The sequence below is a fragment of the Physeter macrocephalus genome, chromosome 21, assembly GCF_002837175.3.
Source record: "Physeter macrocephalus isolate SW-GA chromosome 21, ASM283717v5, whole genome shotgun sequence".
Lineage (NCBI taxonomy): Eukaryota > Metazoa > Chordata > Mammalia > Artiodactyla > Physeteridae > Physeter > Physeter macrocephalus.
Genome location: NC_041234.1, coordinates 109,649,391 through 109,662,670, shown reverse-complemented (window position 1 = coordinate 109,662,670; position 13,280 = coordinate 109,649,391). Strand labels below are relative to the sequence as shown.

The 13,280-nt window shown below is 43.8% G+C and overlaps 1 protein-coding gene across 2 annotated transcripts in view; it reads right to left on the bottom strand.

The window, feature by feature from the left end:
- Positions 1-12,967, bottom strand: part of F9 (coagulation factor IX) — a 29,191-nt gene extending 16,224 nt beyond the window's left edge. Inside the window, exons 1-4 of one of the 2 annotated variants that reach the window (XM_007100314.2) lie at positions 12,861-12,967; positions 7,695-7,858; positions 7,466-7,490; positions 2,973-3,086 (exon numbers count right to left, since the gene is read on the bottom strand). In XM_007100314.2, coding sequence (XP_007100376.1) covers positions 2,973-3,086; positions 7,466-7,490; positions 7,695-7,858; positions 12,861-12,948 — 391 coding nt within the window. In that variant the 5' untranslated portion in view covers positions 12,949-12,967. The remainder of the gene's footprint in view (positions 1-2,972; positions 3,087-7,465; positions 7,491-7,694; positions 7,859-12,860) is intronic. The other variant, XM_024128181.1, reaches the window with a different exon arrangement.
- Between the last annotated feature and the right edge of the window lie 313 nt (positions 12,968-13,280).

Below are 13,280 nucleotides of genomic sequence, written 5' to 3'. Positions count from 1 at the left end.
GGACAGGAATGACCAAGTTCTTATAGACTTTGATTTATCTGAAAAGGACTCAGATGTGATGTGTAGCTGGGCACATACAGTGGTCTTTATTCCAGCCAAAGGGACACAATAGCCAATTAATTGTTCTAACTAGAAAGCGTGCCCTGAATATTTGCACCTCTCTCCCCTGGAGAGGAGCCTGATGAACAAGAGAAGAGGAAAACAGCAAGGATTTAACAATGGAAATCTCCTTCCCTTTCCGAGACAGGGTGAGGCAAGGGACTTGGGGCCCAGATACTCCATAAACTGTGCTGTTTTTCCAGCAGCTTTTGAGATTAGTCCTTAGTTCAGTTTGAAGCAGCAGCTTAAATGGGAGTTTGTATATGCTTTTGCTTTCCTCTAGTGTCTGAGATAAAGAGCTTTTTGAGAGAATTCCCACTTTGTTTCTGAACTAAGCAAGCAGGGAGGATTTTTCTAAACCTTGCTCAGATGGGCTGGGGGAGCTCAAGACACCCTAGAGGCCAGGTGTAGTGGTGGCTGCAGTGTCACTGCAGAGCCCTGACCAAACCAAAACGTGGGGAACCCGAGAGGCCTGAGATGGTGTCCGTTGTACACTTAGCACTTTTTTTCAGAGGACAATCTGCAGTTTCAAGGGGGAAAATTGATAAAAAGACAGTTTTTCACATCATTCTCGTCTGTAGCTAAAGCCATAAAAGGGTTTTTTGTTGTTGTTGTTGTTGTTGTTGTTGTTTTGCGGTACGCGGGCCTCTCACTGCTGTGGCCTCTCCCGTTGCGGAGCACAGGCTCCGGACGCGCAGGCTCAGCGGCCACGGCTCACGGGCCCAGCCGCTCCGCGGCATGTGGGATCCTCCCGGACCGGGGCACGAACCCGCGTCCCCTGCAGCGGCAGGCGGACTCTCAACCACTGCGCCACCAGGGAAGCCCTAGACTTAGCACTTTTGCTGTGTAGACTGTAGCCTCACACACGTAGCAAAACCTGTTATAGCAGTTTTGTGCTTATAGCTACATTCCTCGGGGCTCTTTGCCTCTTTTAAAGTGTCTTTATTTTTAAACTAAAGACATTTAGGAATATTTAATACTAAACAGTGTTTTCAGTTATACTTTGCTACCACATGCCCTTCATTCTTAATGGAGACCAGCTGAGTCCTTCATTCCCTCAGCTCCAATAGTTATATTATTTAAGCTGATACTCCATCAGTTTCTGTAGGTTTCCATAATAGCAGGATCGGATTTATCTAGGTCAATCTGAACTTGAAATTATAACCTTTCAGATGAAAGTAGCACTTCAGAGGTGTTGAGCTAATGAACACACCCATAGGAAAGGGAACCCAGACGTCGGTTTGTCCCCATGCTGGGAAGCCTGCAGGAGTGGGAGTCCAAGCCTGGGGTACAGTTCATCCACCTGCATCTCCTTTTTTCTTTTTTTTTAATGTTTTTGCCCTGCCACCTTTTTTTTTTTCCTATCTTCTATTCCTTTTTATCTTTTGGATCTCACAGGAAGATGATCAGTGGATTTCTCTTTAGCACTGAAAGGATTTCTGAACAGCATTAGAGGTGACTTTTTCCCTTCTCAGTAGGACAAGTGCGGCTGCTGCGGTTCATTCTGTTTTATGCCCTTTTCATCTGTATGTCAGGTGGGTTGCCATAACGCCTTAATAGAGTCTTGCTAATTTTCTACTCTTTGCCCTTAGGCATGTAGCCTGTGGTGTTAGTCATGTAGCCTGTGGTGTTAAATTCTTTCCCTAGGACCGCATCTCTGTTCTTCTGGAGTTTCAGAGGAGAAAGAGAACTGTCATTAGCACTATATGCTTTTCACAATCACGATACCAGTAATCTTGCATCCAGAGGTAATAAACAAGTAGGTAAAGGACTTTGGGGTTTACGGTTCCAACTGCCAAAATCTCAGCACAAAAAAATTCTAGGATATGCAAAGAAAAGATGCACAATGATCCTAGATTTTCTATGTAACTCTTTCAGCGTAATCAGTATAGTCAAATTCAGGAATGAGTTTTGATTTTTGTCAACAGATTTCATATGTGAAGTGGTTCGTATGCGTGGAGAAGTGCCTAGTATATGGGAGAATTGGCCTTCCCATACCCCAACTCTTTACTTAGTTGACTTCCACTGCTTTTGTTGATAGCAATTTAGTCACGAGTTCTAACAATTTTATGGGTCAGTTTTCTTTGTGTTTTGTGGGTAGCAGTTAGAAGAATGGGTTTTGGCCAAACCAACTGAAGTTCAAGTCCTGGCTCAACTGTTTGCTGCTTCTGTGATTTTTGAGCTGTTTGAGCTGCACTTTTCTCATTTGCGTAGAATGGAGGTGATAATGGTGCTGACTACGTGTGGTTGTATTGAGGATGAACGTGCTAGTGGAACATCATTACCACTTCCTACTAGCTACCGAATCTTACTATTGTTCTTCATCTAGTCTCTTGAGCGCATCCTGGAAACTATGACTGCAGATAAAATGAATGTTTATAAGCTTTGAAAGTATGTTTTATACAATGGAATATTATTCAGCCTTCAAAAAGAAGGAAATTCTGTCATAATCAAAAACATGGATGAGCCTAGAGGACATTATGGTAAATGAAACAAGCCAGTCGTAGAAGGACAAATACTGCATGATTCCACTTATATGAGGTGTCTAAAAATAGTCCAACACATAGAAGCAGAGAATACAATGGTGCTTGCCAGGGGCTGAGGGGAGGGGAAAATGGGGAGTTGTTGTTTAGCAGGTATCAAGTTTCAGTTATGCAAGAGGAATAGGTCTAGATGTCTGCTGTACAGCATAGAGCCTGGAGTTAGCAGTACTGTATCATACACTTCAAAATTTGTTGAGTGTAGATCTCACATAAATGGTTCTTTACCATAATTTAAGAGAAAATTATGATACATACACATTGCATTTTCCAGTTGCATCTGGTTTCAAAGGGAAATTTTGAACCACGAGTAATCCAAAGATAGTTACTCACCTAATTCACAGTTCTTTCCTTCAAATCCAACTTGACACCAACATTCATAGGAATTAATGTCATCCTTGCACAGGCCGCCATTTAAACATGGATTGGACTCACACTGATCTCCATCTTCGAGATAGATTAAGAAGTTGAATTAGTAGATCCATTGCTTAGAATGCTTAGTCTTCCCTGCACAGACTCATGGAGAGGGGAGCCTGATTTTAGGGTCAGAGCAAGACTTCTGACCTGGAATCCAGCTGCTTATGGGATGCCCCTGTCTTCCTAAGTTTCTAAAGACAAGTAAAGGTTCTTAGGCTAACATTGTCCTAGGAAATGGCCCCGAGGACGGCACGCACATTGTTTATGTAACTGAAGGGAGGAGGAAGAGGGAAGAGAACGTCTGAGTATAGAGATGTACTCTATCAGCAGAGTGTGAGAAGAATTTTCAGTCCTTCCTTATCGAATGATGATGGAGTTAATTCTAGATCAAATCACACTGCTTCAACAGTCATCTATGTGTTGTACAAGGCTTGCTCTGTCACAGGTCTTGTAGAGCAAGCTGAGCTAGGTAACAGATAGCAACTCCACTCAGGGACCTGGCAGCCTAGGCATGGCGCACATGCATCCACTTCCTCATCTTATCACTTCACGTTTAAGCAGAGTATGCAGTGATGGTTCCAAACAGTACAAAAGATGCTTTACTCCTGAAAGGTATTCTACTGTCTGTGACTAGGTCCCAAATGGTTTGGTAGAGTGAGAAACAACTTTCAATACAAAGAATTAAAAAAGAAAAAGTTCTGAAAATGTGCTTTATTTATATATAGATTGGCTATGTTTCCTTCCTACCTTTCCTGAAGTTTCTACATTTGCAGAGTTCTGGAGAGCCTTTAAAGATACTGGTCATCAGAAAACAGGAGGAAGGAATAGGTAAGAGGGGAAGGGTCAGGATGTGGAGGGAGCCTTTAAGTCTGGTTTCTTAGAGCTCTGCCTCCACCCGTACTTCTAAGGAAGCTTCAGGAGAACGGGATGAATAGAACCAGAAGGGAGGGTCGTGCGCACTGTGAGCCGAGAGAGAGCCCTGAAGAAAACCGGGAGCCGGATCTGCAAGGCTGAGTGTATGAGTGACAGAGGAGTAAGTGAAAAACAGTGAGCGAAAGGGGGCAATTTAAGAGAAATTTCTAATGGTCGTGCGTATTTTAGAGCCAGGCTCTGTGACATCTAGCGTGTGGACCCCTGCCTGCTCCAGGGACAGCAGTAGAGTGTCTGTCGTGCTCGCTGTCAGGAGCATGTATCCAGGTCCCGCTGGCTGGGGGTTAATACCCCTTTCTTAGGAACAGTCCCTCTCTGGAAAACTGCTTGTTGTAAAAATTAGACCTTGTCCCCTCTGCCCCTTGATCCAGTGTGCTTTTGCACAGATACTTCAATTTGTTCCAATTCTATGAGAACAAAATACGTTATCTCTGGTTTATTATTATTGATGTTCAGAACTGGTCTGAAAAAACGAGTCACATTTGCACTTTATGTTACAGACCAACGGAGCTGAATTATTTAGGATGTTTCACTGAAAGGCTCTGGGCTTGCAGCCAGCTACGCAGCAACTCATTTGCTGAGACATATCTTTAAAATGAGTGTCATTTCATCCCGCATTTAGTCCTCCTTTGGGTGCTTGTCTGTGTGTACTTCGGGCTGAAGCAAAGCCACAGACTGTAGGGGTCAAAGACAACAAGGGACAAGACCTTGCCAAGTGAGAGCTTCCTGTTTAAGCCTACCAGGTGGTGGTTTAATGAATAACTGCATTTAGATTTGAAGGCCGGGAGGGGTAATAGAGAAAGTGGGGGTTGGGCAGTGGAGAATTTGGCTGCTCTTCTGGGCTCCATGACTCCCTAGCTGGGTGACCTTTGACAAGTCATTTCACCTCCCTAAACCTCAGTTTCTTCTTCTGTAAAATGAGGTTCATAGTGCTTTGCTCACAGGGTTGGTGTGAGGGTTAAAGGTGACAGGCACTCTGTAAAGGGCTGGGCAGATGCTGGTTAATGTGGTCGGGCGATGTTTCCTCTTCACCAGTCTCCTTACTTGGTGAGATGATAGAAGAGAGCAGGGCAGGAGTGAGGGGCCTGTGTCCCTACCATGTGAGAAAGCCCATACAGGGAGAAACAGCATAGGCTATTCTGGGGGGGTTGGGAATCTCGACTGCAAAGTGAAAAGAAGCCGTGGAGTTGGGTTTTCTTTTTCTCTTTTCTTGTTTTTGTTTTATTTTTAGCAGACAAAGCAGTAGTGACAGTGTAAAAAATTAATAAACAGAAACCTCAGTTAAATAGAGTCAAGAGGGGCTTCCCTGGTGGCGCAGTGGTTAAGAATCCGCCTGCCAGTGCAGGGGACACGGGTTCGAGCCCTGGTCCGGGAAGATCCCACATGCCGCGGAGCAACTAAGCCCGTGCGCCACAGCTACTGAGCCTGCGCTCTAGAGCCCGCGAGCCACAAGTACTGAGCCCACGTGCCACAACTCCTGAAGCCCACGTGCCTAGAGCCCATGCTCCGCAACAAGAGAAGCCACCGCAGTGAGAAGCCCGCGCACCACGAGGAAGAGCAGCCCCCGCTCGCCGCGACTAGAGAAAGCCCGCGCGCAGCAACGAAGACCCAACGTAGCCAAAAATAAATACATAAATTTATTAAAAAAAAAAAATAGAGTCAAGAGACTGGAAGGCAGAGCTCTCGTGCCCTATGACGCTAGCAGAGCCCAACAGGAAGAAGACAGACTCCTCTTCTTTCTTGGCAAGGACTCGGCCAATGAAAAGCCAGGGACTCTTTGTTTACTGTAGCCCTCCTCACTTCCTTTCCCCCTCTCTAAAGGAGTTGTCTGCCCCCTGCCATGCAGGGACTTGCACGTGGCTCATGGTGGTTGTAGACCCTGAATTGCAATTCTCTGCTGATCCTGAATAAACCCATCTTTGCTGGAGTCTGTTTTGTTTCAGGTCAACGACAGAATCATGCCCTTGATGTTTTCCAGGTATCTTTACCTGAGTTACAGTAAACAGCACAGGCTGTGACCTAGAAGGCAGGGAGCCAACTTCAAAATATGGTGTTTAAGAGGTACTGATGAACCCCTACTCACGGGTGGGGGGCCAACTGGGTGTGGGGGTGGGCAATGAAGGGACCATGAGAGTTTAAATGCGGCCAGGAATATTTTGGGAGGAAAGGTAGAAACTGATTTGCTTTAAAATACAAGATTCAAAATTTTAAATAGATTAGAAATAGAGAATAAAAAGACTTGTTTGGACTAACTGTTGGGCAATACTTTAGTAGAGAGTTGGCGTGGTAGCATTCATTACTAAGAGCGAGGAAAGGCAGATAAAGCAAATGTAACGGAATGGACCTCTTCTTCCCTCATGATTTACAAACAAAGTGGAGAAATTGTGAGTTACAAGAGTATGAACAAGTCCATTAGTGTCTGTAGAATAGAATCTTGGAAAATAAAACTGATGGAATTCAGTGAATTGGCTGTCCAGGTTAGTTTCTGTCCATGCAAAGGGTCTTAGGTAAATCAAGCTGGGAAAGTTACACTGCCTCAAAATCCTGCTGCTGGATTTTAAATTAGTTTTAAAACTCAGTTGTCATTAAAGTTTTGACTTTTCCTCCTTTTGGTCGGTTCATTCAACAAATATTTACTCAGTGCTTCTGTACCAGATACTGTTCGAGGTACTAGGACTGCATCAATAAACAAAACAGTTGAATGCCCCTGCCAACATGAAGCTTGCATTCTAGTGAGGTGGGAGACATAAATAGTATATGTAAGACCATTATATGATACCTCAGTGGTGAAAAGTGCTATGAAAAATAATAGAGCAGGATACGGTATCTCAAGTGATGGGGTTATGGGGGGCAGGTTGAAGTATTAATAGATGATCAAGGCAGGCTTCATTGAGCGGGTGACATTTGGGTAAAGACCTGAAGGAGGTGAGTGAGTGAGCCTAGGGGAACCTGGCAGAAGAACCTTGTACATTAAAGGAACAATCAGGTCTAAGACTTTGAAATGGAAGCATTCCCAGAGCATGCGAGGAGCGGCAGCGAGTGTGAGGGGAGAGGAGGTCAGAGGGGCAGCAGGAAAGGAGGGGCTGGGCAGCCAGGAGGGCCCTGTAGGCCACCAGAAGGAGGAGCACTTTTAAGCAGTATACATTTAAGTCAGTCAGCATTCTCTGATTCTCTGCTGAGGATGGCAAACTCTCATTCAGCCCCAGATGCAATTCTCTTTGGTCTCTCCCTTCCAGATTCCTGGGGTGGAACGATGTTCCTTTTGCAGCCCTAGGAAGGAGTAAGCGTATCTGCCAGCGGATATCTCCCACGCTGGCATAAACCTGGAGTCTCTCACCATTCAATTGTGGGTAAAAAGAGTTGGACTTATTTTTCTGAGCCCTTTTGACAGAGTTTAATATATTATCTCTTTACACAGAAGAAAAAAATACATAATTCTCAAATGTTTCGCATACTAGAGGATAAAATGAATTGCTTACCAACATATTGCTTCCAAAATTCAGTCTATAACGAAAAAGAAGACAGGTTAATGGTACTATTTAAAATGTTTTCGATTTGATTCCTTCTCTATTGTAACATTTATAGAGCACGTGTATGTATAGATATTTTAAAATTCCAAAGGCAAGTATGGTTCCCCCCACCCTTTTCTTTTTAAAGGTTTTCTCTTCTTTGCTCTGCATCTGAATGGTGTTATGTGGAAATACTCACAGTTTTCTCAGTGTTTTCAAAAACTTCTCGTGCTTCTTCAAAACTACACTTTTCTTCTCTACATTCTCTCTCAAGGTTCCCTCGAACAAACTCTTCCAATTTACCTGAATTATACCTCTTGGGCCGATTCAGAATTTTGGTGGCATTTTCACGATCAAGAAAAACTGAAATTGAAAAGAAAAAGAAAACATCATGAAAATTAAATACATCTCTTAAGAAAGGCTTTCTTTTTAATCCAAGTAATCCCAAAGCCAATTTATCTTTGGGGCATGGAGTCAAAATCCATGATGTTCTCATGGTACTATATACACATGGAGATTTAGGAATTAAAATTCAATTTTACTCTTAGTCAAGAGAACTCGTAACGAAAGGTCAGATTTTCAATCATATTTGAATTTACTCTGGATGAAAAAGAAAGTTCTCAGATAAGTGGTTAACTTCACACTTTGTCATCATTTGAAAATAACTAATTGCAGATCCTTGCAAGGTGATCCATCATGCTGGCCGGGCTGTGTTTACAGGACGCAGTTGCCCAAATGACTTTGCAGCACATTTCCCTTGGACGAGCAGAAGCCTAAATGCAACCCTGCTGTCTCTCACTAGATATTAAAGAAAAACCACTGCATTCATGTTTTTTTTTTTAACCTTCAGACTCACAGCACCTTAAGTTGGCACGTGTTCCAGGAATTCCAGTGACATAAGTCTTTCTCTGGGATTCAGGATGTGGTTTATTTTAGCTCTGACTGTCTAGCCTGTTAGGAACGCACTCCTGAACTCTGGAGGATTGAAGTCTCTAACCTAATTCTCCACCCCAGCCCCTCCCCGCCGCTCTCCAATCTCAGTCTCTTCTTTCTGTTTCACCCTCTGTCTCTGTGCGTGTTTCTCTCTAGATAGAGATAGATGTAGTATCTATATCTGTAACTCATAACAGGAGCTCAGGAGGTTGCCTGGAGTTATTCCTTTCTTCTGGAGACTGTCTGATACCATCTCAACAGGACCAGGTGTTTATAACATGAACTTTCCAGGGCATTTTGGGACTGTTTTCTCATTAGTGCCAAAAAAAAAAAAAAAAAAAAAAAAAAAGGGAAAGGAAAAGAAACAAACCGAAGTTCCTTATTTCCATTGCAGCTGTTCGCTTTATGGAGCCTTCCAGTCCCTTGACGGCCTCTCACTTTTCTCTTGCTCTTCAGGTCCCCTTGGGCTTTACTTTTTCCCTGAATTTAACTTAGACTTTTTCTCTTCAACTCTTCCCTTGACAACTTTCTCATTTCCCTTCACCCCTTCTTCAGTGCTGCAGTACCCCGCAATCCCAACCGCTAGGTCAATGCCGCCAGCTGCCTCTTCCTTCCCTTCCCAGGCAGCCAGGCGCCCTGGGAGAAAGTCACAAGCTGCAAATGGGTGGCATGGCATATCGACGCCTCCCAGTCTCCACCAGGCCCTCCTCTCTGCTTGCCAGTTCATGTGCTTGGCCCTGGGCGTTCCTACAGTACATCTGTGTCTGTATCCATTCACAGTGCGGTCTAGTGGAAAAATGGGGGTTTGGAGTCAGAGCAGACACACCTGGATTTGAATCACGCGCGTCTACCAGCTATTGGCAGTGAGACCTCAGGCAAGTCACATAATCTCTGCAGCTTAACTTTGTCAAGTGTAAACGGGTATAACAGTAGTATCATCAGACTGTCTACCTCCCAGCGTTGCTGACAGGATCAGTGAGATAATGTGTACAGGCTGGTGTATGTTGGTTTTCTCTCTTCCTTTCTACTCTGTCTGGTCGGCCTTCCTAATTTTCTCAATTCCCTTTTGATTTAATGCACTTTTCTGTGGATCTTTCTCCTCTTTACCACCATCCATATAATGAAATGACTACTGTCAGGATCAGCAATGGCCTCCTAAAGGGTAATTTTGAGCTTCTGTATTTCCTGCCTGCTCTGAAACATTTCTGATTGTTGATCTTTCCCTTTCCAGGGTGCTCTTTTCATGAACTCACTCTCTCCTGGTTCTCCTCTTCGCTCTGATTCTTGTTATTCATCCGCCACTTGCATCCATTCATTCCCCTTCTTCTGCTTGCCCCTTATATGTTCAGAGTTCTCCCAGGCTCCAGCCTCCAGCTTCAGCCTTGTCCCTCTTCACTCCATACATCCTTGCTAGGGCTGGGGCTGGGGTGAGGCAAACAAGGCCCCTAGGGCACAGAATCTAAGGAGTCTCTCTCTCTCTCTCTCAGTGTGTGCAAGTATGTTTATGCCCTGTGTGCCCTGCTTGCCTCACCCTCGTCCAGCCCTGACTCAACACAATTTTCTGAGCACTCACGACTGCCAGGCACTGTACTAGGTGCCACAAGATCCATGCTCACTCCCTGGATCCTCACACACGCGGTTGTAACTACTGTCTATACAACAGTGAGTTCCGAATATCCATCTCTAGTCAGATATATCTTCGGAATTCCAGATTGTCTTTCCAACTTTGTACCTGTCCATCGTCATGTGGCTGATAAGAGCCGATGTTTATTTAATGCTTCTGATGTGCTGGACAATGTGCTTGGTGCTTTGCATCCATTATTTCATTCCATTCTCACGGCAGTCCCGTGAGAGAGGTGCTGTCGTCTCATTTTCGTAAATCAAAAAAACGGAGGTTCAGAGAGGTTAAGTGATTTGCCCCAAGTGATATACTAAAGTGTCAGAGCCAGAATTTAGACGTTGGCAGTCAGATGGCACAGTCCATGCTCTTAGGCACTGTGCTGTATCCTAAATGCTCAAGACATGGTCTTTCCACTTCCTCTAAACCCGTTCCCCTTCCATATCCAGGTGGTTAAGTCATATCATTTCTACTTCCTCAGTGTCACTTGCATTCCACTCCCTCTTCTCTGTCTGTACAGCTAATGTCCAGGTTCAGGCCCCCGTGCCTTCCCTGGATGATTACAGTAGCCTCAAGACTGGTCTCCCCTTGTCTGGCCGCCCCTTCCTCACACAGTTCATGAGAATGTTGCCAGGCCGAGCAGCCTGAGTCAGCCATCAGTGGTATTCATGTTTACACTTTTGATGACTCCACATTGCCTTCTGTTGTCCAAACTCCTTAATTTAGGGCCTTCCTTATCTGATGACCTGACCCTGCCTCACCTGTCATATTCAATATTGAAAACATACTTAGTTCCTGAAAGACCTCACGTTCTTTGTGGATCTGGATCTCTGCACGTGAGTGATCCTCTCTTCATAGAATGACCTAGATCAGTCATTCAAGGAGAGTGTACCCACTTATTTTTTAAGACCCAGCTCAAAATACTGTCTCTCTGTCAGTGTCTCCCCAGTTAATGTGTTCCTTTCTCTGTGCCCCTTTAGCACCTGGTATACGTCTCCTCACGTTATATTGAAATCTCTCGGCTGACCTCATGGTGCTTTAGGTCAAAGAGGGAATCTGGTTTATCCCCAAGCCCCTAGTACCTTGCCACAGTACCTGGCACCGTAGTAGTCACCTAGTTTTGTAAAGTTTTGTAAAGCGTGTGGACTGAAGCTGTCTTTCATTTATTTCATTCATTCATTCTAAATGAAAGACAGGTTGGGTCCATATGCTTTACAAAACTGACTTGGTTTTACGGAACACATTTGATTTCAAAATTCTAAATTGATGCAATAATATCTAAGGGCAGCAGCCATGAAAATGCAACATCTCAGAAAATCATTCATAGAAACTGCTTTTAGAAGCCAGTGGTGGTTCAACAGCAGAGGAGAGCCCTGCATCGACACTGTCCGTGCTTAGGGAAGACCCCTTGGCGCTCTGCTTAAGAACCTATTACCTCTGACTAAGGTGACTCCGGAATCACACTGCCTTTCTCCTCACCATTGTCTGAGGGTCGTATATTTAACCTCCCTTCCGGCTTATCTCTTCTAGTCATTATTTCCCCAGCTCTGAAATCCCAGTCCTTCTTTTTTCCTCTGAATCTATCCTTTTTCCTACATCTGAGGTCTTCAAGGGGGCAGCAAGTCCTCTTAAAACCTCCATCTCAGCACTTATCTTGAAGGAAGGGTTTGGATCCTTTGTCCTCCTAGATTTCACACTGATGAGATGTGTGTAAAGACTTAGCATTCTGTCCTACTTTGTGAGTGTTCGCGCTGAATTTCTTTATTGCTTGACTCTAGCCAGTTTGCTGGTTTGACTTAACCTCTGCATTCTCGTACCATTATTTCTGCATTTCAGTGTGACATCATGTCTGGAGTGGGAACCATGGGCCCGTCTGCTTTCTGGGGATGCTTAGGGTTGGCACCCCTGATCCTTGCACTGTCAACTACTAGATTTGATTATAATCGGTTGACAAGTAAGTGTGATAAATGCTTCCTGTGAGAACATGCTGTTTGTCTAAATGGGGTAATTTCTTCCCTATGTGCCTGCCTTTGGGGAATGCGTAAGGTCACTAAAGTTGTGAAAAAAAACCCAAGTGATGTAAATTGCTTTAACTAAGTTCCTACTCGACATCAATTCTTGGACTTGCTTTGCTGTCCTAAGAGCTCAAGTGAGTATCGAGTTTCCCCCAGTATTAACTCCGAGATGTTTAGAATCAGACAAAATAATTTCTTCCTCACCCATGGAAAACTTCGGTGATAAGTAACAACTTACTAATGAAAAGTTTGTATTTTAACTAAAACTTTCAATTGAAGGTATATAATTTTATAGATTAAAAATTAGAGGCATGACTCGTTAAATAGTTCTACAATTTTGAATCACATCATGTCTTAAAATCAAACTTTTTGTGTAAATAAAACCATTGTTTTTGCTTTATTGTTTCCCATTTTGATTTCAAAATAATGAGTTAAAAACCCACAAAATGACAGTTAATTTTTTCTCCACATTCAGCTGTTTCCTTGCTAAAACATTTCCCCCTTTTAATTTTTTTTTGAACCAAGGAGACGACTTTTCTAAGGAATTACATTGTCAAATCATAAGCCCAACAGTGTCCATTAAAAAAATGTACTCTAAACAGTGTAAATCTATTTAGTTTTAAAAATGAGGAAGAACCAGTACCAGAGAACTAGTACTCACCAACCCACATGCTTACTAGTAGAATCTTAAACATTGTGGTCAAATCCTGTAATCATTATTTAATGAAGAAGACAGCCCCAGACATTTCTATATCTAAAAGCCAAGCACATTGAATGTATCTTTATAGAGGAAACAAACCTGTACATTCAGCACTGAGTAGATATCCGAAGAGGCAGATGGTGACGAGGCCCGGTGATTCTGCCATGATCATGTTCAGGCACCGCATAACCTTTGCTAGTAGATTGTGCAAGTAGCAAGGTTGACAATTGTTCCAAAGTACAAGCTGAGCTGTATTTACTTCTGGGAAACAATGTCCATCTCCCTCAGTGGGTCTTTGGGCTGTTTCCGATGTCCTCTTGGGTTAAATGAAGAGAGGAGGCGGTGGCCATTGTTAAACGTCACCTCTGTTTCCATGGGCTTCTGTCACTGTGGCTGATCTGAGGCTGAAACAGGAAGTGACCCATCATTAGAATAGGGGGAGGTATAATGGCTGCAGTTGCTGTGGCAGCAAAAATCACCATAGGATCCATCTTATCCTTGTCGGGGAGCATTAATGTC